At 44.8% G+C, this 25174-nt stretch overlaps 1 protein-coding gene across 1 annotated transcript in view; it reads left to right on the top strand.

Annotated features, from left to right (window-relative positions):
- LOC106581270 (serine/threonine-protein kinase NLK) overlaps positions 1-25174 on the top strand; it is a 166412-nt gene that overhangs the window by 128491 nt on the left and 12747 nt on the right. Inside the window, exons 6-7 of the mRNA XM_014163226.2 lie at positions 3486-3695; positions 4358-4459. Coding sequence (XP_014018701.1) covers positions 3486-3695; positions 4358-4459 — 312 coding nt within the window. The remainder of the gene's footprint in view (positions 1-3485; positions 3696-4357; positions 4460-25174) is intronic.

Here is a 25174-nt window from a genome sequence, read left to right as displayed (position 1 = left end):
TAATGATGATGATGAACATCCCCTTCCAAAAATCTCCTCCCTCAGCAGCATCAGCTACTCAAGCAGTTTCATTCAGTTGTGTACAAGCAGTAATCGTCTGGAGTAATGTGACAAGGCCCGTAGCGGTGCGACACTAATGTGGCTCCCCCAATCTTTCACTTCCTGTCATTCTGTCCAGAATTTATATTTAGCTAAAATAGCAAAAACAAGAAATGGGAAAAAAACAGCTGTTATTTAGCACGTAGCTGTCATAAGAGACCGAGGTGGAAGTGTGTCCCTGTAGTGACATCGTAGAAGAGGTTGATGATTAACTTCATTGAGTGTTTTCATTGGAAAATGTAATTAGTGACGCTTTTCTGATATACAGTGGCTTGCGAAAGTATTCACCCCCTTGACATTTTTCCTATTTTGTTGCCTTACTACCTAGAATTATAATAGATTTTGGGGGGTTTGTATCATTTGATTTACGCAATATGCCTATGACTTTGAAGATGCAAAATATATCTATTTTTTTAAACAAACAAGAAATAACACAAAAAAACAGAAAACTTGAGCGTGCATAACTATTCACCCACACCCCCAAAGTCAATACTTTGTAGAGCCACCTTTTGCAGCAATTACAGCTGCAAGTCTCTTGGCACATCTAGCCACTGGGAGTTTTGCCCATTCTTCAAGGCAAAACTGCTCCAGCTCCATCAAGTTGGATGGGTTCTGCTGGTGTACAGCAATCCTTAACCTCTATGGGCTAGGTGGGACGCTAGCGTGCCACCCGTGGTGCACTCCATCAACAGCAGGTGCATTTCAAGAGCGGCAAATTTGAATCCGAATAAATGTCAAAATTCTAATTTTTCAAACATACAACTATTTTACACCCTTTGAAAGATAAACATCTCCTTAATCTAACCACGTTTTACGATTTCAAAAAGGTTTTACGGCGAAAGCATAAATTTAGAGTATGTTAGGACAGTACATTTACAAGAGTTGTGTGTAATGTTTTGTCAATTCAAAGACAGGGTCACCAAAACCATAGAACCAGCTAAAATGATGCACTAACCTTTTACAATCTCCATCAGATGACACTCCTAGGACATTATGTTAGACAATGCATGCATTTTTAGTTCTATCAAGTTCATATTTATATCCAAAAACAGCGTTTTACTATGGCATTGATGTTGAGGAAATCGTTTCCCTCCAATAACCGGCAGTCAAGTCAGCGTCACAAATTAAATAATTAAAATTAGAAAACATTGGTAAAGAATTATAGATTTACATCTCTTGAACGCAATCAACTTGCCAGATTTAAAAATAACCTTACTGGGAAATCACACTTTGCAATAATCTGAGCACTGCGCCCAGAAAAATACGCGTTGCGATACAGACTAGACGTCATGTTGGGGAGATCTAAAATCGAAAATACTATGTAAATAATCCATTACCTTTGATTCTCTTCATCAGATGTCACTTCCAGGTATCACAGGTCCATAACGAATGTAGTTTTGTTCAAAAAAGCTCATCATTTATGTCCAAAAATCTCCGTCTTGTTAGCACATGATCTAAGCCAGCCGGACTTCTCGTCATGAACGAGGGGAAAAAATATATTTCCGTTCGTTCAAACATGTCAAACGTTGTATAGCATAAATCATTAGGGCCTTTTTTAACCAGAACATGAATAATATTCAAGGTGGACGAATGCATACTCTTTTATAACGTATTGGAACGAGGGTACCCAACATGAACTCGCGCCAGGTGTCTAATGGGCCATCATCGTTCCATGGCTCTTGTTCGGTCAGATCTCCCTCCAGAAGACTCAAGACACTTTGTAAAGGCTGGTGACATCTAGTGGAAGCAATAGGAAGTGCCAAAATATTCCTCAGCCCCTGTGTTTTTCAATGGGATAGGTTTAAAGGTAATACAACACATCAGGTATCCACTTCCTGTCAGAAAATGTCTCAGGGTTTTGCCTGCCAAATGAGTTCTGTTATACTCACAGACACCATTCAAACAGTTTTAGAAAATTTAGGGTGTTTTCTATCCAAATGTAATAAGTATATGCATATTCTAGTTACTGGGTAGGAGTGGTAACCAGATTAAATCGGGTATGTTTTTTTATCCAGCCGTGTCAATACTGCCCCCTAGCCCTAACAGGTTAAGTCATTCCACAGATTCTCTTTTGGATTGAGGTCTAGGCTTTGACTAGGCCATTCCAAGACATTTAAATGTTTCCCCTTAAACCACTCAAGTGTTGCTTTAGCAGTATGCTTAGGGTCATTGTCCTGCTGGAAGGTGAACCTCCGTCCCAGTCTCAAATCTCTGGAAGACTGAAACAGGTTTCCCTCAAGAATTTCCCTGTATTTAGCACCATCCGTCATTTCTTCAATTCTGACCAGTTTCCCAGTCCCTGCCGATGAAATGGTGCTCTTGGGGTGATAAAAGGTGTTGGGTTTGCGCCAGACATAGCGTTTTCCTTGATGGCCAAAAATTTACATTTTAGTCTTATCTGACCAGAGTACCCCTTCATCCATATGTTTGGAGAATCTCCCACATGCCTTTTGGCGAACACACTTATTTTTTTCTTTAAGCAATGGCTTTTTTCAGGCCACTCTTCCGTAAAGCCCAGCTCTATGGAGTGTACATTTTAAAGTGGTCCTATGGACAGATACTCCAATCTCCGCTGTGGAGCTTTGCAGCTCCTTCAGGGTTATCTTTGGTCTCTTTGTTGCCTCTCTGATTAATGCCCTCCTCACCTGGTCCTTGAGTTTTGGTGGGCGGCCCTCTCTTGGCAGGTTTGTTGTGGTGTCATATTCTTACACATTTTTAATAATGGATTTAATGGTGCTCCGTGGGATGTTCAAAGTCTCTGATATATATTTATAACCCAACCCTGATCTGTACTTCTCCACAACTTTGTCCCTGACCTGTTTGGAGAGCTCTTTGGTCTTCATGGTGCCGCTTGCTTGGTGGTGCCCCTTGCTTAGTGGTGTTGCAGACTCTGGGGCCTTTCAGAACAGGTGTATAAATAATGAGATCATGTGACACTTAGATTGCACACAGGGGGACTTTATTTAACTAATTATGTGACTTCTGAAGGTAATTTGTTGCACCAGATCTTATTTAGGGGCTTCATAGCAGAAGGGGTCAAATACACATTCAGTTTTTATTTATATATATATATATATTTATAAGAGCTTGGAGGAAGTGAGATATGAGTCAACAAAGAATTTCAGAGCAGCTCGTTAGTCCATTTATGAACGATCCAAATATTCCATTCTTTTGTGTCTTTAGAAGAATCAGACAATGTTCTCATTCAGTTATTTAACAATTGACACTGACCAGACACAGTAAGCTACCAAATAATAAATGGTGTATCTTGTAAGAAGCTGCATGCATCTAAACCTTGGGTTGGGTTGGTAGGACTAGTCTATTTGTGTATTGGTATTGATGGCTGTATTAATGTGAACATGTTCTCCCCCTTCATCCCTCTTCAGATCTGTGACTTTGGGCTGGCGCGGTTGGAGGAGCTGGACGAGTCTCGTCACATGACTCAGGAGGTGGTGACCCAGTATTACCGTGCGCCAGAAATCCTCATGGGCAGCCACCATTACTCCAACGCCATCGACATCTGGTCTGTGGGATGCATCTTTGCCGAGCTACTGGGCCGACGCATCCTGTTCCAGGCACAAAGTCCCATCCAGCAGGTAACCAATACTGTAAACACTGGGGACATGTTGATCTGACATGGGATACTTGCTGATCTAGTATTCAGTGCAGAGCATTTCTGGGCTTACTTTATAAGAAAAAAAGTTATTGGCTATCCTTGGTTGTGTTTGTTAGTCAGTAGACTTCACTGAGGTGTGTTTTTTCAGCTTGGTTTGAGCTTTCAGAGATAAAGTCTGTATTTGAAAACAGGACAGAGCTTCCTTGACCCCTTAATGTCCATGTCTCTCCAGACCTTGTGCTCTGGTCCTGCCTCGTTTACCTCCCTTTCAGAGATGACATGTTGAGTTAGCTGAGGAGGGAGGAATGCAGTCTTATGTCTCAGTACACACTACTCCCTTTCACTTCTGATATCGACACAAATAGCTCATGTCTAAAATGACTTGTTCACAGACACTGCATGTTCACAATGGACTGCAAAATTGCATTCTGGAGCAATAACTCAATACACAGTATAGCTCCCTGGAGTCCTTAACTTGGCCTGCCTCTCTCAACTCCCTCGCCTTTACTGCATATGTGCCATAGTGTGTGTGTGAGTGTGTGTGTGCGCGTGTGTTGGTTTGTGTGTTTGTTCGTGCATGCGTGTCTGAAGTACAGTAACATATGCTGCATGATGTTCTTCTGTGTGTGTTCTGTGTTATAGCTGGATCTGATCACGGACCTGCTGGGGACTCCCTCTCTGGAGGCCATGAGGACAGCGTGTGAGGGGGCCAGGGCCCACATCCTCAGAGGACCACACAAACAGGTAGGGACATGGATGAGCAGTGTGTGTACTCTGGTGAAGGACAGCACATTTGTCTCCTGAGCTAGGTTTTCATAAGTCCTACAAATCAATTATATTTTCGGTAATCATGGCTGGATGGGAATATGTCTCTGTGAACAGAATGAGATTGGTTTCCACACATGGTTACAGGAGTCAGACACATTAGTGATGAGTGGTCCTCTTGGACAGCAAGATGGTGTCTTAGTGTTGTTGATGTTGTTTGTTTCATTGACTTTTGAGCCATCTCAAGCCAGAAGGGATCCTACTTCCTGTCACCAGTGTGGTCCCAGGACACATCGTGCCATCGTGGGGGTGGGGGGGAGGCAGGGGGCTTGATGGTGGTCTGAAAAAAAGTATGACACTCGCAGAAATGCAGTGGTAGGAAATATACATTTGGGGTTAATCTTTTCATCACAAAACTGACTGATATTGCCAACTGCATTTCATTGGCAAGATTAGAAAACTTAGGCATGACATGCCAGCAACACACGCTGACACTACACATCCAAGTATTTTTTATTTATTATTATATATAAATCACTTATCTTTGAAGATCTTCATCTTGTTGCAATCACAAGGGTCCCAGCTACATAACAAATGGTATTTTTGTTCGAGAAAGTCCTTCTTTATATCCCAAAAAAGTCGATCATTGGCCCCCTGGCATCAGACTCAGTTCCCTCGTTCAAAATGCATACAAATGAATCCTGTAAGTTACCAATAAACTTCTTCCAAACATATCAAACAACATTCCTAATTAATCCTCAGGTACCCTAATATGTAAATAAACTATAAAATTGAAGACGGAGAATACCAGAGACCATTACCGGAGATAAATAACGAAGTACGTGCACTCACCGGAACGCGCAACAAACACTACAGCCAAAATGGAAGCCACTTACTAAAACTACAAATTCTAGCTTATTTTTCAAAAGACAAGCCTGAAACTCTTTCTAAAGACTGTTGACATCTAGTGGAAGCCCTAGGAACTGCAATCTGGGAGGTCTTCCTTTTATATTCCTATTGACAACCATAGTAATCAAGGGTGAGCTGAATTATTTTTTCTGGATGGATTGTCCTCAGGTTTCCACATGTCATATCAGTTCTGTTATACTCACAGACATTATTCTAACAGTTTTGGAAACTTTAGAGGGTTTGCTATCCAATACTACCAATTATATGCATATCCTAGCTTCTGGGCCTGAGTAACAGGCAGTTTACTTTGGGCACTTCATTCATCTAAACTTCCGAATACTGCCCCCTAGCCTGAAAAAGTTAAGAACAAATTCTTATTTTCAATGACGACCTAGGAACAGTGGGTTAACTACCTTGTTCAGGGGCAGAACTATAGATTTTTACCTCAGGGATTCGATCTTGCAACCATTCGGTTACTAGTCCAATGTTCTAACCAATAGGCTACCTGCCGCTCACTAGTATATCCAGTATTTCTGACCAAATTATGAAAGACAATTATTGTAATTTTGAATTCTGTAAATTGAGTGTGGAATAGGTGAATAATGATTGTTGTCTATCAACAATGACAAGCCACTGGGGTCTGACAACTTGGATTGAAAATGACTGAGGATAATAGCAGACGATATTGCCACTCTTATTTGCCATATTTTAAATTTAAGCCTACTAGAAAGTGTGTGCCCTCAGGCCTGGAAAAAAGCTAAAGTAATTCCGCGACCTAAGAATAGCAAAGCCCCCTTTACTGGCTCAAATAGCCGACCAATCGGCCTGTTACCAACCCTTAGTGAACTTTTGGAAAAAATGGTGTTTGACCAGACACAATGCTATTTTACAGTAAACAAATTGACAACAGACTTCCAGCATGCTTATAGGGAAGGACATTCGACAAGCACAGCACTTACACAAATGACTGATGATTGGCTGACAGAAATTGTTAATAAAAAGATTGTAGGGGCTGTTTTGTTAGACTTCCATTCGGCTTTTGATATTATCAATCATAGTCTTCTGCTGGAAAAACACGTGTTATGGCTTTACACCGCTTTTGTGGATAAAGAGTTACTTCCAACACAATCCAGGTAGAATCAGGAATACCCCAGGGCAGCTGTCTAGGCCCCTTACTTTTTTCAATCTTTACTAAAGACATGCCACTGTGTCTATGTATGCGGATGACTCAACACTATACACATCAGCTACTACAGAGACTGAAATGACTGCAACACTTAACAAAGAGCTGCAGTTAGTTTCAGAGTGGGTGGCAGGGAATAAGTTATTCCAAGGTATTTCTAAAACTAAAAGCATTGTATTTGGGACAAATCATTCAAAAAACCCTAAACCTCAACTAAATCTTGTAATGAATAATGTGGACATTGAGCAAGTTGAGGTGACTAAACTGCTTGTAGTAACCCTGGATTGTAAACTGTCATGGTCAAAGCATATTGATACAACAGAAGCTAAGATGGGGAGAAGTCTGTCCATAATAAAGCGCTACTCTACCTTAACAGCAAGGCAGGTCCTACAAACCTAGTTTTGTCACACCTGGACTACTGTTCAGTCGTGTGGTCAGGTACCCACAAAAAGGGACTTAGGTAAATTGCAATTAGCTCAGAACAGGGAAACACGGCTGGCCCTTGGATATAAACATAGAGCTAACATTAAGAATATGCATGTCAATCTCTCCTAGCTCAAAGTGGAGGAGAGATTGACTTCATCACTACTTGTATTTGTGAGAGGTATTGACATGTTGAATAAACTGAGCTGTCTGTTTGAACTATTGGCGCACAGCTCGGACACCCATGCATAACCCACAAGAAATGCCACAAGAGGTCTCTTCACAGTCCCCAAGTCCAGAATAGACTTTGGGAGGCGCACATTACTACATAAAGCCATGACTACATGGAACTCTATTCCACATCAAGTAACTGATGCAAGCAGTAAAATTAGATTTAAAAAACACCTTATGAAACAGCGAGGACTGTGAAGCAACACAAACATCGGCACAGACACATGCATACTGTCACGACTTCCGCTGAGGTCGGTCCCTCTCCTTGTACGGGCGGCATTTGGCGGTCGACGTCACCGGTCTTCTAGCCATCGCTGATCCATCTTTCATTTTCCATTGGTTTTGTCTTTATTTTCTACACACCTGGTTTTCATTTCCAATTCCATGTTCATGTATTTAACCCTCTGTTTCCCTCATGTTTGTTGTGCGTCATTGTTTCTATGTTCAGTTCGGTTCATGATGGCTGGTTTTTCCATGGGTGCTGTGTTCACCCGTGCGTAAATATTACCGTTGGTTTTTGGTCAAGTGTATTTGTTTACCTTGTGCCTTTGTTTTGAGTAAAGTATGTTGCTCACTCATTCTGCTCTCCTGCGCCTGACTTCATGCACCAGCTACACCCACCTGACACATACACAAACACAATAACATTCGCACTATACACACGTACACATGGATTTTGTATTGTAGATATGTGGTAGGGCTGGAGTAGCGGCCAGAGGGCACACAGTGTGAATGTATTGTAATGTTTATTTTTATAACTGCCTTAATTTTGCTGGAACCCAGGAAGAGTAGCTACTACATTGACAGCAGCTAATGGAGATCCATAATAAATACAAATACAAATCTTACACCCCCAACCCCACCAACCATGCTGATCCTCTACCTGCAGGGTGGCTGTTCATCTTACACCCCCAACCCCACCAACCATGCTGGTCCTCTACCTGCAGGGTGGCTGTTCATCTTACACCCCCAACCCCACCAATCATGCTGGTCCTCTACCTGCAGGGTGGCTGTTCATCTTACACCCCCCCTCCCCTCCAACCATGCTGGTCCTCTACCTGCAGGGTGGCTGTTAATCTTACACCCCCCCTCCCCTCCAACCATGCTGGTCCTCTACCTGCAGGGTGGCTGTTCACCTTACACCCCCCCTCCCCTCCAACCATGCTGGTCCTCTACCTGCAGGGTGGCTGTTCATCTTACACCCCCAACCCCACCAACCATGCTGGTCCTCTACCTGCAGGGTGGCTGTTCATCTTACACCCCCAACCCCACCAACCATGCTGGTCCTCTACCTGCAGGGTGGCTGTTCATCTTACACCCCCACCCCCACCAACCATGCTGGTCCTCTACCTGCAGGGTGGCTGTTCATCTTACACCCCCCCTCCCCTCCAACCATGCTGGTCCTCTACCTGCAGGCTGGCTGTTCACCTTACACCCCCCTCCCCACCAACCATGCTGGTCCACTACCTGCAGGGTGGCTGTTCACCTTACACCCCCCCTCCCCACCAACCATGCTGATCCTCTACCTGCAGGGTGGCTGTTCATCTTACACCCCCCCTCCCCTCCAACCGTGCTGGTCCTCTACCTGCAGGATGGCTGTTCATCTTACACCCCCCTCCCCTCCAACCATGCTGGTCCTCTACCTGCAGGGTGGCTGTTCACCTTACACCCCCCTCCCCTCCAACCGTGCTGGTCCTCTACCTGCAGGGTGGCTGTTCATCTTACACCCCCCCTCCCCTCCAACCATGCTGGTCCTCTACCTGCAGGGTGGCTGTTCATCTTACACCCCCAACCCCACCAACCATGCTGGTCCTCTACCTGCAGGGTGGCTGTTCATCTTACACCCCCAACCCCACCAACCATGCTGGTCCTCTACCTACAGGGTGGCTGTTCATCTTACACCCCCCCCTCCCCTCCAACCATGCTGGTCCTCTACCTGCAGGGTGGCTGTTCATCTTACACCCCCAACCCCACCAATCATGCTGGTCCTCTACCTGCAGGGTGGCTGTTCATCTTACACCCCCAACCCCACCAACCATGCTGGTCCTCTACCTGCAGGGTGGCTGTTCATCTTACACCCCCAACCCCACCAATCATGCTGGTCCTCTACCTGCAGGGTGGCTGTTCATCTTACACCCCCAACCCCACCAACCATGCTGGTCCTCTACCTGCAGGGTGGCCGTTCATCTTACACCCCCAACCCCACCAACCATGCTGGTCCTCTACCTACAGGGTGGCTGTTCATCTTACACCCCCCCCTCCCCTCCAACCATGCTGGTCCTCTACCTGCAGGGTGGCTGTTCATCTTACACCCCCAACCCCACCAATCATGCTGGTCCTCTACCTGCAGGGTGGCTGTTCATCTTACACCCCCCCTCCCCTCCAACCATGCTGGTCCTCTACCTGCAGGGTGGCTGTTCATCTTACACCCCCCTCCCCTCCAACCATGCTGGTCCTCTACCTGCAGGGTGGCTGTTCACCTTACACCCCCCCTCCCCTCCAACCATGCTGGTCCTCTACCTGCAGGGTGGCTGTTCACCTTACACCCCCCCTCCCCTCCAACCATGCTGGTCCTCTACCTGTAGGGTGGCTGTTCATCTTACACCCCCCCTCCCCTCCAACCATGCTGGTCCTCTACCTGTAGGGTGGCTGTTCATCTTACACCCCCAACCCCACCAACCATGCTGGTCCTCTACCTGCAGGGTGGCTGTTCATCTTACACCCCCCCTCCCCTCCAACCGTGCTGGTCCTCTACCTGCAGGGTGGCTGTTCAGCTTACACCCCCCCCTCCAACCATGCTGGTCCTCTACCTGCAGGGTGGCTGTTCATCTTACACCCCCAACCCCACCAACCATGCTGGTCCTCTACCTGCAGGGTGGCTGTTCATCTTACACCCCCCCTCCCCTCCAACCATGCTGGTCCTCTACCTGCAGGGTGGCTGTTCATCTTACACCCCCTCTCCCCTCCAACCGTGCTGGTCCTCTACCTGCAGGGTGGCTGTTCACCTTACACCCCCCTCCCCTCTAACCATTAGCGCTGGGAATTGCCAGAGCACTCACGACCAGCAATGCTCCACCTGCAGGGTGGCTATTCATTGACCAATTGCATCTATCTGTGGATGGGTATTCACACGTTGACCACATTCAGTACATACAATCTCTTCAAATGCCCTGATTTTAGCTGTTCCTTCAGATGCAAGATCAAAGATTACAAGATGCAGCCAGAGGTCAACACACACTTGGAAGTTATTTGGAGAGTTGGGGGAGCTGCTTATTCATGTGAGAGGACAAGGTCTTTGTGAAGGTGGGGAGAATGAAGCATCACAGAGAGCCCCTGCCCTCCTATCATCCCCCTTTCATTTCCCTCTGGGAGGGGGTGAAGGACCTGCGAGAGGAGGATAAGAGGGAGGTTAGGGCACAGGAGAGAGGAGAGGGTGAGAGGAGAGCTTGACCAAAGAGCCCCAAAGCTTGGAAGAGGGGAGAAGGGGTTCATTTTTACACAATGTGGGTCTGGGGTGTTGGAGCTTGGGACGGAAGGAGGGAGAAAAGATAGGAGGGAAACATGGAGAGAGGAGGAGGGTAGGCAGACTGAGTGCAGCTTTTAAAGACAAGGTTTACATGGACCTCAGTACATCTGCTTATTCTCACAAACGGCGAGAACGTCCACAGAGGAGTACAGGCACTTGGGCTGCTTCTCACTAACCTAATGTAGCTTCCTCTTCTCTCCTCTCCTTCTCACTAACCCATGTATTTTCAAACTGGGGGATACGCGGAATGCCGTCAGGGGTACGCCAAATAAAAATTGGATTTATTTTATTTATTTTTTACATTTTATTTTCTTTACATTTTCAAACCTTCCATTTATATTTTCCAACGGGGCTATACATTTGGGTGAGTTTTTTTTCTTCGCCTGAGTTGCCTCGTTTCACTGCCAAAAATAACATTAAACCATCTAGTGTTCAGCGAAATAACAACACAATGTCAAATACAGGTAGCCTAGTCAAATAATTAACATCCAATCACATTAACCGTTACTCTCTTGCGGGAATTCCACTAATGGTCCGTATGTAGCCAAACATAGCTTCTGCTCATGTTGGTATCTGTACTGATGGCGCAAAAGCCATGACAGGGAGACATAGTGGAGTGGTAACGCTCGTTCAAGCAGTTGCTCCTGACGCCACAGTTGCTCCTGGTACACTGCAGCATCCACCGAGAGGCTCTTGCTGCCAAGGGAATGCCTGACAGCTTGAAAGACGTTTTGGACACTACAGTGAAAATGATTAACTTTGTTAAAGCAAGGCCCCTGAACTCTCGTGTATTTTCTGCACTATGCAATGATATGAGCAGCGACCATGTAATGCTTTTACAGCATACAGAAGTGCGCTGGTTATCAAGGGGCAAAGTATTGACCCGTTTTTTTTTTTAAATTGATAGACGAGCTTAAAGTTTTCATTACTCACCATAATTTTAATGAATATCTGAATCTAGGATTACAGGGACTCTCCGCAACTATATTAAATTGGTGGGACAAAATTGAGGCTATGATTAAGAAGTTGGAGCTTTTCTCTGTCTGCATTAACCTCTATGGGCTAGGTGGGACGCTTGCGTCGCACCTACTCAACAGCCAGTTGAATCCTGTGGCGCGTTATTCAAATCCTTAGATATGCTATTACTTCAATTTTTCAAAAATATGACTATTTTACACCATTTTAAAGACAAGACTCTCCTTAATCTAACCACACTGTCCGATTTCAAAAAGGCTTTACAACGAAAGCAAAACTTTAGATTATGTCAGCAGAGTACCAAGCCAGAAATAATCAGACACCCATTTTTCAAGCTAGCATATAATGTCACATAAACCCAAACCACAGCTAAATGTAGCACTAACCTTTGATGATCTTCATCAGATGACAACCCTAGGACATTATGTTATACAATACATGCATGTTTTGTTCAATCAAGTTCATATTTATATCAAAAACCAGCTTTTTACATTAGCATGTGACTAGCATGTGACTAGCATTCCCACCGAACACTGCCGGTGAATTTACTAAATTACTCACGATAAAGGTTCACAAAAAGCATAACAATTATTTTAAGAATTATAGATACAGAACTCCTCTATGCACTCGATATGTCCGATTTTAAAATAGCTTTTCGGTGAAAGCACATTTTGCAATATTCTCAGTAGATAGCCCGGCATCACAGGGCTAGCTATTTAGACACCCAGCAGGTTTAGCACTCATCAAAGTCAGATTTACTATAAGAAAAATGTTCTTACCTTTGTTGTCTTCGTCAGAATGCACTCCCAGGACTTCTACTTCAATAACAAATGTTGGTTTGGTCCAAAATAATCCATCGTTATATCCAAACAGCGGCGTTTTGTTTGTGCGTTCTAGACACTATCCTAAAGGCTAAATAAGGGTGACGAGCATGGCGCAATTCGTGACAAAAGAATTCTAAATATTCCATTACCGTACTTCGAAGCATGTCAACCGCTGTTTAAAATCTATTTTTATGCAATTTTTCTCATAAAAAAGCGATAATATTCCGACCGGGAATCTGCGTTTAGATAAACAGACAAAGGAAAAGAAACCATTCGGTCGAAGCGGGCACGCGCCTAAGCCCATAGTACTCTGAGTGGCCACTTGCCAAAAGCGATAAAGTGTTTCAGCCAGAGCCTGCCTTGATATCGTTCAACGTTTTCCCGGGCTCTGAGACCCTATGGAAGACGTAGGAAGTGTCACGTTATTGCACAGATCCTGAGTCTTCAATAAAAAGAGCCAAGATGAAACACTACTTCTCAGACAGGCCACTTCCTGCTTGAAATCTTCTCAGGTTTTGGCCTGCCATAGGAGTTCTGTTATACTCACAGACACCATTCAAACAGTTTTAGAAACTTTAGGGTGTTTTCTATCCAAAGTCAATAATTATATGCATATTCTAGTTACTGGGCAGGAGTAGTAACCAGATTAAATCGGGTACGTTTTTTATCCAGCCGTGCAAATACTGCCCCCTATCCCCAACAGGTTAACAAGGACAACACACAGGTCTTTCCATCACTGTATGATTTTAGTGTGCAAATGAACTCAAGCTTACGGACAATGTCAAATGTGATATAGCGAAGCACCTGAGTGAGTTGGGTGCGCAATTACACAGGTACTTTCCCGAAACGGATGACACAAACAACTGGATTCGTTATCCCTGCCTCCAGTCCACTTACCGATATCTGAACAAGAGAGCCTCATCGAAATTGCAACAAGCAGTTCTGTGAAAATGTAATTTAATCAGAAGCCACTGACAGATTTCTGGAATGGGCTGTGCTCAGAGTATCCTGCCTTGGCAAATTGCGCTGTTAAGACACCCTTTGCAAAAACGTACCAATGTGAGAGTTGATTCTCGGCCCTCACTAGCATGAAGACTAAATACAGGCACAGACTGTGTGTGGGAAATGATTTAAGACTGAGACTCTCTCTAATACAACCCAACATTGCAGGGTTATGTGCATCCTTTCAAGCACACCATTCTCATTAACCTATGGTGAGTTATTCACTATTTTTGATGAACAAATAAGGTTTAATATGTAAGATAGCTATATAAAGAGCAAAGTTACTTCCCACGAGCCGGGTTTAAACAAAAACACTCATTCTTATGTTTAATAAATATATTGTATAGTGTGTGTGGCAGGCTTACAGTGATGGCTTAAACAACATTTGAGAGTGCGCTGACCCTGGTACTAGAGGTTGGAGGTTGAAGGGGTACGGGACTATAAAAACCACTGCACTAACCTAATGTAGCTTCCTCTCCTTCTCACTACTCTGAAGTAGCTCTCTCCTCTCCTTCTCACTACTCTAATGTAGCTCTCTCCTCTCCTTCTCACTACTCTAATGTAGCTTCCTCTCCTTGTCACTACTCTAATCTAGCTTCCTCTCCTCTCCTTCTCACTACTCTAATGTAGCTCTCTCCTCTCCTTGTCACTACTCTGATGTAGCTCTCTCCTCACCTTCTCACTACTCTGATGTAGCTTCCTCTCCCTCTCACTACTCTAATGTAGCTTCCTCTCCTTCTCACTACTCTAATGTAGCTTCCTCTCCTCTCCTTCTCACTACTCTAATGTAGCTTCCTCTCCTCTCCCTCTCACTACTCTAATGTAGCTTCCTCTCCTCTCCTTCTCACTACTCTGATGTAGCTTCCTCTCCTTCTCACTACTCTAATGTAGCTTCCTCTCCTCTCCTTCTCACTACTCTGATGTAGCTCTCTCCTCTCCTTGTCACTACTCTAATGTAGCTTCCTCTCCTTGTCACTACTCTAATGTAGCTTCCTCTCCTCTCCTTGTCACTACTCTAATGTAGCTCTCTCCTCTCCTTGTCACTACTCTAATGTAGCTCTCTCCTCTCCTTCTCACTACTCTGATGTAGCTCTCTCCTCTCCTTGTCACTACTCTAATGTAGCTTCCTCTCCTTGTCACTACTGTCGTGACGTTGTATTAGTTAATGTGACGACTGTTGCTCATCGAATGATTAACGGTTTATAATTGCGTGATTAAATTAATTAAGCAATGAATCAAGCAATTATTAACTCATTAACCTGGGGCACCATGGGAAAATTATTTTGACTGCGTTTCTATTTCCCAAATTAACTCAAAGGATATCAGAATATCGATTTTACAACAGTCGCTAAATTAATCAACCTCTTGTCTCATGTCTGAACGTCGCATAATCCGGGAATCTGCACGAACCCGGGCTACACCAATGAGTTTACCACACCAATCTTAGTTGATTATTTATTTACTAGCAAGCTAAAATGATGATAAAAATACACATACACAAAACACAGTCTAGGCTATTGATTAGGACTTAGTATAACGGGCCAACACACTATGGCGCGTGTTACCCAAAATGGGGATTTAAGAGAGAGAAACAAAGAAAGTACACGAGAGAAATATACATTTGGGTTCATTTGTCAGCCATGCTTATTTAAACCTAGCCTTGCCCCGAACTGCCGCTCTTATGGGTCAGAATATAATGATGTAATTACGTGTTGGAGGTCTCAGGTGGGAAGCTCCGCGTGGGTCGTTTAGGCTTCTCAATGACGCACTTCTCCGGCGCAACTCTCTGGTTGTACTCACGATGTCAGTGTCCTTCTTGGCTTAGTGGTCTGATTCCTCGCCCTTGATCTGAAAGGGGTCTTCTGAGGACAGACAGCTCTGTAGCTCAGAGCTCACAGCTTAGGGCTCGAACGGTGTAGATACCACGATTCAATGGAGAGTGGAGGCTAGGTGGTTCGGCTTGAATTCACCCGCTTAGACACAGCTACTCGTCCGTAGCTCGTGTAGAAAAAGATTTCTTTGTCTTCAACCTTGTGTTTCGTTTTGGGGTTCGTTGACTTTGTTAGACCTTCGCTGCAGCTTGGGGTCACTTAGTCTCATATGTTAATTCTTCACTCTCCTGTCTTATACCCTCGGGTCAGAAGTGGGCGTAACCGCCTTTAGGGCAATTCTCTGGGCGTACCAAGTTAAGGGACAAGGCCTAGATTTGACTAAAATCCAATTTTAGACACTAACTTCACATTTCATCCTTACCAAAACATTCTCTTTGATTTGGATTTTTTCCACACAACGTACAATGTATAAACATCAGGCATATACTGGGAAAACTCTTAAAGGTACAATGTTTTCATAATAACGTCATCTCTTAACCTTTAATAACAATACAAAAGTTACATACATTTTCATGTTCCACCTCTCGTCATGACCACCATAGTGGCTGACGGAAACCATTGTTCCAAAGTCCCTTTATTGCATGTTTAATGTTCTGAGGCCAGTTCTCCATTGTGAGGACAAAGGAATTTCTCTGTGGCCTAAGGTTTATTATGGGCGTAAGGGGTCATAAAACCCCCACATCTTCAGACCCCTAGATCTCTCCTCCTCTGTTGGGGTTTTGGGAGATAATCTGTAGGGTGGTGGTCTCCTGTACCCTGACCTGATCAGGACAGTCATGACACTACTCTAATGTAGCTTCCTCTCCTCTCCTTGTCACTACTCTGATGTAGCTTCCTCTCCTCTCCTTGTCACTACTCTGATGTAGCTCTCTCCTCTCCTTATCACTACTCTAATGTAGCTTCCTCTCCTCTCCTTGACACTACTCTGATGTAGCTTCCTCTCCTCTCCTTGACACTACTCTGATGTAGCTTCCTCTCCTCTCCTTGTCACTACTCTGATGTAGCTTCCTCTCCTCTCCTTCTCACTACTCTAATGTAGCTTCCTCTCCTCTCCTTGTCACTACTCTAATGTAGCTTCCTCTCCTCTCCTTGTCACTACTCTAATGTAGCTTCCTCTCCCTCTCACTACTCTAATGTAGCTTCCTCTCCCTCTCACTACTCTAATGTAGCTTCCTCTCCTCTCCTTCTCACTACTCTAATGTAGCTTCCTCTCCTCTCCTTGTCACTACTCTGATGTAGCTTCCTCTCCTCTCCTTGTCACTACTCTGATGTAGCTTCCTCTCCTCTCCTTGACACTACTCTAATGTAGCTTCCTCTCCTCTCCTTGTCACTATTCTAATGTAGCTTCCTCTCCCTCTCACTACTCTAATGTAGCTTCCTCACCTCTCCCTCTCACTACTCTAATGTAGCTTCCTCTCCTCTTCTTCTCACTACTCTAATGTAGCTTCCTCTCCCTCTAACTACTCTAATGTAGCTTCCTCTCCTCTCCTTGTCACTACTCTAATGTAGGTTCCTCTCCTCTCCTTCTCACTACTCTAATGTCGCTTCCTCTCCTCTCCTTCTCATCCGTAGCACGCGCTCCAGCAGGTATATCTCACTGGTCATGCCCAAAGCCAACACCTCCTTTGGCCGCCTTTCCTTCCAGTTACATTTCCCTCACTAAATTTAAACATCAGCTATCTGAGCAGCTAACCGATCGCTGCAGCTGTACATAGTCCATCTGTAAATAGCCCACCCAATCTACCTACCTCATCCCCATATTGTTTTTATTTACTTTGCTGCTCTTTTGCACACCAGTATCACTACTTACACACCATCATCTGCTCATCATCATCTGCTCATCTATCACTCGTGTTAATCTGCTAAATTGTAATTACTTTGCTACTATGGCCTATTTATTGCCTTACCTCCTCATGCCATTTGCACACACTGTATATAGACTTTCTTTTTTTCTATTGTGTTACTGACTGTACACTTGTTGTTTCTGTCGCACTGCTTTGCTTTATCTTGGCCAGGTCACAGTTGTAAATGAGAACTTGTTCTCAACCAGCTTACCAGGTTAAATAAAGGTGAAATATATATATTTTTTAACTCTAATGTAGATCCTCTCCTCTCCTTCTCACAACTCAAATGTAGCTCTCTCCTCTCCTTCTCACTACTCTAATGTAGCTTCCTCTCCTTCTCACTACTCTAATGGAGCTTCCTCTCCTGTCCTCAACTGATCTCTTTCATCTGTATTGGTGTGAGAGAACAGGACAGGCGAGAGCAAATTCCAGGTAGTTATCCACCATATCACTTTAGAGCAAGCTGCAGATGAGGGAGAGAGGAAACGAGAAGAGGACACCACTTCAGAGTCCTGTGATGCACCCTGACTCATCCAGGAAAAGACGGCAATAACTGGTCCAGCCATATGAGATGTATAGTGAACTTGAATGAATGCGGACCTTAGATTCTTTACTAATGATTGTTCTCGTATAGTCTAATAAAATAACCATGTTTTGAGGGGAAATAGAACACATCAGGGTGCTTGTTCTCTCTGTGCTTCTTAAATAAATCAATGTGAGAATGGCTAGTGAAATGAAAGCTATTGGTCTCTACTGTAGCCAGCGTTCGGAAGCTAGCCCCCACCTACCCTGCTATGGAGGCTTAGGCAGGTCAATACCCCAAGCCAAATGAGTTTAGAAATCAGAGAAGGGCTTGAAAGCTGCTAAGCACCCCCTCTCTCCACACGCACGCACACACTCTGTGTATGCATCACTCCCTATCTTTCACTCTCTCTCTCACACACAAACACACACGCACGCACACCTCAACCACTTTGCTCTACCCTCGAACCACGGCGAAGCTAAGTGCAGCCTTTTCTGCCGAAACAGGAAGCCTCACTGCCAATCTGTTGTCACCTGAGCTGTCTGTCTGGGTAGAGTAGTTACCAGAGGCTGCTACTCGTACGCTTCACTATGCTGCTGGAGCACACATCACTTAGCCTCACACACACACAATCCAAATAAACCTGTCTTCCCCTTCTTCCACATCTTTGTACAGAACAGTCTGACATGGCGTTGACACGCTAGTTGTGTTGGAACTCTCGTCTCTGCTAGTTTGTTCTAGTAATTACCTGCATGTTCATTGGCTCATCCTTCACCAGTCTTACCTCCTCTTAGCTCCAGGAGGCTACTGTAGCTAGTTAGCATTAGTAGCGGTTTTGCATGAGTAAACACATCTACTTGTCCACACCACCATAAATCCCCCAGGTGCAACTCTTCCTTTCACAGTGCCCTGTTGTACCTGGCGCTGAGGCTGTGTCCTGGGTAGGCTTTGTTATTGTCTGGCAGAGTGATGTACAGCTTGTTTGTCTTACTCTGGGCGGGGGGGATGAGGGTGGAGAGAGATGGATGATGTTGGAGGGTGGGGGTGGGAGAGGCAGGCAGCTCGCCCCGGTTGGCCCCGGTGTAAGGCCTAACTCGGCAGGGTTAGGTCAGACCTGATGTTCCCTTTTATTTTAATAATAATACTAATAATTATATACATTATTTGTAAAGCACATTTCATACAATGTTTTGCAGCCCAAAGTGCATGTCGAGACGGAAACAAATATTTGTATCTTAGAAGAATGTCACATGTAGGGCTGTGGCGTTCATTACATTTCATCAGCCGGTGATTGTCAAGCAAATAACTGCCGGTCTCAATGTAATTAACCGTTAATTAACATAAAGACATTTAGCATCTCCTGGCTTCCACACACAGCCTACAAGCCACTGATGCAGACCTTTGGAACATCTACATTTTAAAAAGTCTAATAAATCCTTTTAATACAGCCTACATCACAATAAATCCATTATTTTAGACGGGTCTGAAGAAACATGATATGATGAAAATGTAGTCTATTTCAGAAGAACAGAATAGCATACTCTGACATTATGTTAGGCTCTGATCTGGCTATGCCATATGGCTGTGGGCTACACTAGTTCATTTAGCAAGAAAGATTTGCTTAGAATTCTGTGGCATTATTTAATAGTATGAAGAATACAATTGAACATAGCTGAATAAGATAGAAAGGATATAGAGCGGTTAATAAAGACATAGTTCCTCCTATATGCTTCAATTGGAGTTATTTATGCAGCTTTACTTGTGATACAAACTTTATTTATACGTTCTGCATGATGTGACTCTAATGAGGATTTTAAAAAAAGTCACATAAAAGACAGATGCTGGCACTAAGACCGCACTCAGTCAGCATTATAAGGAAATAAGCAAACAGGAAACCACTCACTCACAGGCGGCGCTCCTAGTGGCCGGAGACTTTAATGCAGGGAAACTCAAATCAGTTCTACCAAATTTCTATCAACATGTTAAATGTGCAACCAGAGGGCAAAAAATTCTAGATCACCTGTACTCCACACAGAGACGCGTAGAAAGCTCTCCCTCCATTTGGTAAATCCGACCACAACTCTATCCTCCTGATTCCTGCTTACAAGCAAAAATTAAAGCAAGAAGCACCAGTGACTCGGTCTATAAAAAAGTGGTCAGATGAAGCAGATGCTAAACTACAGGACTGTTTTGCTATCACAGACTGGAACATGTTCCGGGATTCTTCCGATGGCATTGAGGAGTACACCACATCAGTCACTGGCTTTATCAATAAGTGCATCGAGGACGTCGTCCCCACAGTGACTGTACGTACATACCCCAACCAGAAGCCATGGATTACAGGCAACATTCGCACTGAGCTAAAGGGTAGAGCTGCCGCTTTCAAGGTGCGGGACACTAACCCAGAAGCTTACAAGAAATCCTGCTATGCCCTGCGACGAACGATCAAACAGGCAAAGCGTCAATACAGGGCTAAGATTGAATCATACTACACCGGCTCCGACACTCATCTTATGTGGCAGGGCTTGCAAACTATTACAGACTACAAAGAGAAGCACAGCCACGAGCTGCCCAGTGACACGCGCCTACCAGACGAGCTAAATCACTTCTATGCTCGCTTCGAGGCAAGCAACACTGAAGCATGCATGAGAGCATCAGCTGTTCCAGACGACCGTGTGATCACGCTGTCCGTAGCCGACGTGAGTAAGACCTTTAAACAGGTCAACATACACAAGGCTGCGGGGCCAGACGGATTACCAGGACGTGTGCTCCGGGCATGTGCTGACCACCTGGCAGGTGTCTTCACTGACATTTTCAACATGTCCCTGATTGAGTCTGTAATACCAACATGTTTCAAGCAGACCACCATAGTCCCTGTGCCCAAGAACACAAAGGCAACCTGCCTAAATGACTACAGACCCGTAGCACTCACATCCGTAGCCATGAAGTGCTTTGAAAGGCTGGTAATGGCTCAAATCAACACCATTATCCCAGAAACCCTAGCCCCACTCTAATTTGCATACCGCCCAAACAGATCCACAGATGATACAATCTCTATTGCACTCCACACTGCCCTTTCCCACCTGGACAAAAGGAACACTTATGTGAGAATGCTATTCATTGACTACAGCTCAGCGTTCAACACCATAGTACCCTCAAAGCTCATCACTAAGCTAAGGACCCTGGGACTAAACACCTCCCTCTGCAACTGGATCCTGGACTTCCTGACGGGCCACCCCCAGGTAGTGAGGGTAGGTAGCAACACATCTGCCACGCTGATCCTCAACACTGGAGCCCCCCAGGGGTGTGCTCAGTCCCCTCCTGTACTCCCTGTTCACCCACGACTGCATGGCCAGGCACGACTCCAACACCATCAATAAGTTTGCAGATGACACAACAGCGGTAGGCCTGATCACCGACAACAACGAGACAGTCTATAGGGAGGAGGTCAGAGACCTGGCCAGGTGATGCCAGAATAACAACCTATCCCTCAACGTAACCAAGACTAAGGAGATGGTTGTGGACTACAGGAAAAGGAGGACCGAGCACACCCCCATTCTCATTGACGGGGCTGTAGTGGAGCAGGTTGAGAGCTTCAAGTTCCTTGGTGTCCACATAACCAACAAACTAGAATGGTCCAAACACACCAAGACAGTCGTGAAGAGAGCACGAAAAAGCCTATTCCACCTCAGGAAACGAAAAAGATTTGGCATGTGTCTACAGCTGCAACATCTAGAGCATCCTGACTGGTTGCATCCCTGCCTGGTACGGCAATTGCTCGGCCTCCGACCGCAAGGCACTACAGAGGGTAGTGCGTACGGCCCAGCACATCGCTGGGGCTAAGCTGCCTGCCATCCAGGACCTCTCCGGCAACGACAACCAGCTTTCTCTAATTGGAGGTCCTACCAAAACCCCAACATAGAAATAGTAAAACTAGATAAACACATAGAAAATAGATCATCTAGAACATAACCCAAAAACCCCGAAACACACAAACCAAACACACCCTGCCATGCCCTGACCAAACTACAATGACAAATAACCCATTTTACTGGTCAGGACATGACAAATGAGGCTGATGCAACAGACCAGAACATTTAGCTTAAAAAGTTGATGAACTATTAGGCTATTTCTTCACATTATAAGTGCAGCAATGCACACACGGCAGTAGGCTATATATGTTCCAAAATGCAATCAATTTGTGGGAAAACACCATTCTCAAAAGTGACCGCAAATGTGAATTATGCATGTAGTGCTTTATTATAAAGGTGTCACGCCCTGACCATAGAGATCCCTATTATTCTCTATGTTTGGTTAGGTCAGGGTGTGACTCGGGTGGGAAAATCTATGTTTTCTGTTTCTTTGTTTTTGGGCGAGTGTGGTTCCCCATCAGAGGCAGCTGTCTATCGTTGTCTCTGATTGGGAATCACACTTAGGTAGCCTGTTTTCTTCCTTTGTTTGTGGGAGGTTGTTTTTGGTTTAGCATCTGTGCCTGACAGAACTGTGCGTTTTCGCTTTTGTTATTTTGTTTGAGTGTGTTTATGAATAAATAAATCATGAACACTTACCACGCTGCGCCTTGGTCCACTTCAACTACCACTTACGACAAGCGTTACAAAAGGTGCATTTTTATGGTGAAAGTTATCTTCCCCAAACTTGAAACTCACGCGCCGCCTTCTGTATGTAAAGCAGATTAATGTGCTTAATTTTAAGAAGTTATTTGGCCGCTTTAGTTGTGATAGAAACCTTAGCAAAATATACTGCTCAAAAAAATAAAGGGAACACTTAAACAACACATCCTAGATCTGAATGAAAGAAATAATCTTATTAAATACTTTTTTCTTTACATAGTTGAATGTGCTGACAACAAAATCACACAAAAATAATCAATGGAAATCCAATTTATCAACCCATGGAGGTCTGGATATGGAGTAACACTCAAAATTAAAGTGGAAAACCACACTACAGGCTGATCCAACTTTGATGTAATGTCCTTAAAACAAGTCAAAATGAGGCTCAGTAGTGTGTGTGGCCTCCACGTGCCTGTATGACCTCCCTACAACGCCTGGGCATGCTCCTGTTGAGGTGGCGGATGGTCTCCTGAGGGATCTCCTCCCAGACCTGGACTAAAGCATCTGCCAACTCCTGGACAGTCTGTGGTGCAACGTGGTGGATGGAGCGAGACATGATGTCCCAGATGTGCTCAATTGGATTCAGGTCTGGGGAACGGGCGGGCCAGTCCATAGCATCAATGCCTTCCTCTTGTAGGACCTGCTGACACACTCCAGCCACATGAGGTCTAGCATTATCTTGCATTAGGAGGAACCCAGGGCCAACCGCACCAGCATATGGTCTCACAAGGGGTCTGAGGATCTCATCTCGGTACCTAATGGCAGTCAGGCTACCTCTGGCGAGCACATGGAGGGCTGTGCGGCCCCCCAAAGAAATGCCACCCCACACCATGACTGACCCACCGCCAAACCGGTCATGCTGGAGGATGTTGCAGGCAGCAGAACGTTCTCCACGGCGTCTCCAGACTCTGTCAGGTCTGTCACATGTGCTCAGTGTGAACCTGCTTTCATCTGTGAAGAGCACAGGGCACCAGTGGCGAATTTGCCAATCTTGGTGTTCTCTGGCAAATGCCAAACGGCCTGCACGGTGTTGGGCTGTAGGCACAACCCCCACCTGTGGACGTCGGGCCCTCATACCACCCTCATGGAGTCTGTTTCTGACCGTTTGAGCAGACACATGCACATTTGTGGCCTGCTGTAGGTCATTTTGCAGGGCTCTGGCAGTGCTTCTCCTGCTCCTCCTTGCGCAAAGGCGGAGGTAGCGGTCCTGCTGCTGGGTTGTTGCCCTCCTACGGCCTCCTCCACGTCTCCTGATGTATTGGCCTGTCTCCTGGTAGCGCCTCCATGCTCTGGACACTACGCTGACAGACACAGCAAACCTTCTTGCCACAGCTCGCATTGATGTGCCATCCTGGATGAGCTGCACTACCTGATACACTTGTGTGGGTTGTAGACTCCGTCTCATGCTACCACTAGAGTGAAAGCACCGCCAGCATTCAAAATGGACCAAAACATTAGCCAGGAAGCATAGGAACTGAGAAGTGGTCTGTGGTCACCACCTGCAGAACCACTCCTTTATTGGGGGTGTCTTGCTAATTGCCTATAATTTCCACCTGTTGCCTATTCCATTTGCACAACAGCATGTGAAATTTATTGTCAATCAGTGTTGCTTCCTAAGTGGACAGTTTGATTTCACAGAAGTGTGATTGACTTGGAGTTACATTGTGTTGTTTAAGTGTTCCCTTTATTTTTTTGAGCAGTGTATATAGGCCTATGGGTTTGGCTGCATGAGGTGTGTAGCAAAAGAAGGCATGCGCTGTTTCTTGCCTTACTGCACACGTTGGGCATCGTGTTAATACATCATTCACAAGTGATAATACATCATTCACAAGTGATAATACATCATTCACAAGTGATAATATTGTCACCCATCAGACTATTCTTAATTTAATCTTGTCTTTACAGAAACTAAATAATATATGTGTGAAATTTGTTTTGGAGAAGACTAGTTGCCGTGACTAAACAATTACATGGAATTTGACTGAAGTCATGACTCATGACCGCCAGTGTGGCGTTAATAAGGTCACCATAACTGCCCTAGTCACATGTACTCTGGTATTTGGCCTTAAAAAGTTTGTTACATGCTTCAGTCATTTAGACACATGCAAAATGAAGCATCAAGTGTTGTGAAAAGTTTAGGCAACACTGTGTGTACCTTTTGTGTCTGTCACTTTGAATGTCAAGTATCTGTATGTATCAACACAGTGAGCAATGTTTGTTGAAAGATCACCACGCTCATTTAGTGACAAATATTTGTCACAGTGTAAAGAAGGCCATAGAATATCATAGCATAGTTTCTAGATCCAGAAATGCAACATTGCGAGACTTCCGGGAACGCTTGTGAAACAGACCAGGCCAGGGTTTGGGGTTTTAGAAGTCAATGAGAGAAGTGAATTTTTTTCTCCTGAGTTGTTAAAGGCACAACCTAGATTCGAGCCAATGTGTTACGTAGTTGAACATCTTTATTACTCCAACCTCGTGAAAGTGACAAACTGACACATTTTCATTTTCGTTAAAACAACTTTGATTTGACGGTGTGCCCATGCGCAGTTTGGCGCTAGACGACTGTTAGACCCGACGACGTGTGATCAGGGATTTCTCATGAAGAAACAGTTTTAGCCTATCTTCATACTGTACTGTCTTTGGGCATAGTGTGTGTTGTTTGTGTGTTGGGGCAGTTGAGGCGGGGATGGAATGCAGGGGGGGTCACATGGGTTTCACCACACAGGAA

This window comes from Salmo salar, chromosome ssa20, assembly GCF_905237065.1.
Source record: "Salmo salar chromosome ssa20, Ssal_v3.1, whole genome shotgun sequence".
NCBI classification, from domain to species: Eukaryota; Metazoa; Chordata; class Actinopteri; order Salmoniformes; family Salmonidae; genus Salmo; species Salmo salar.
This window is presented reverse-complemented; position numbering and strand designations above follow the sequence as displayed.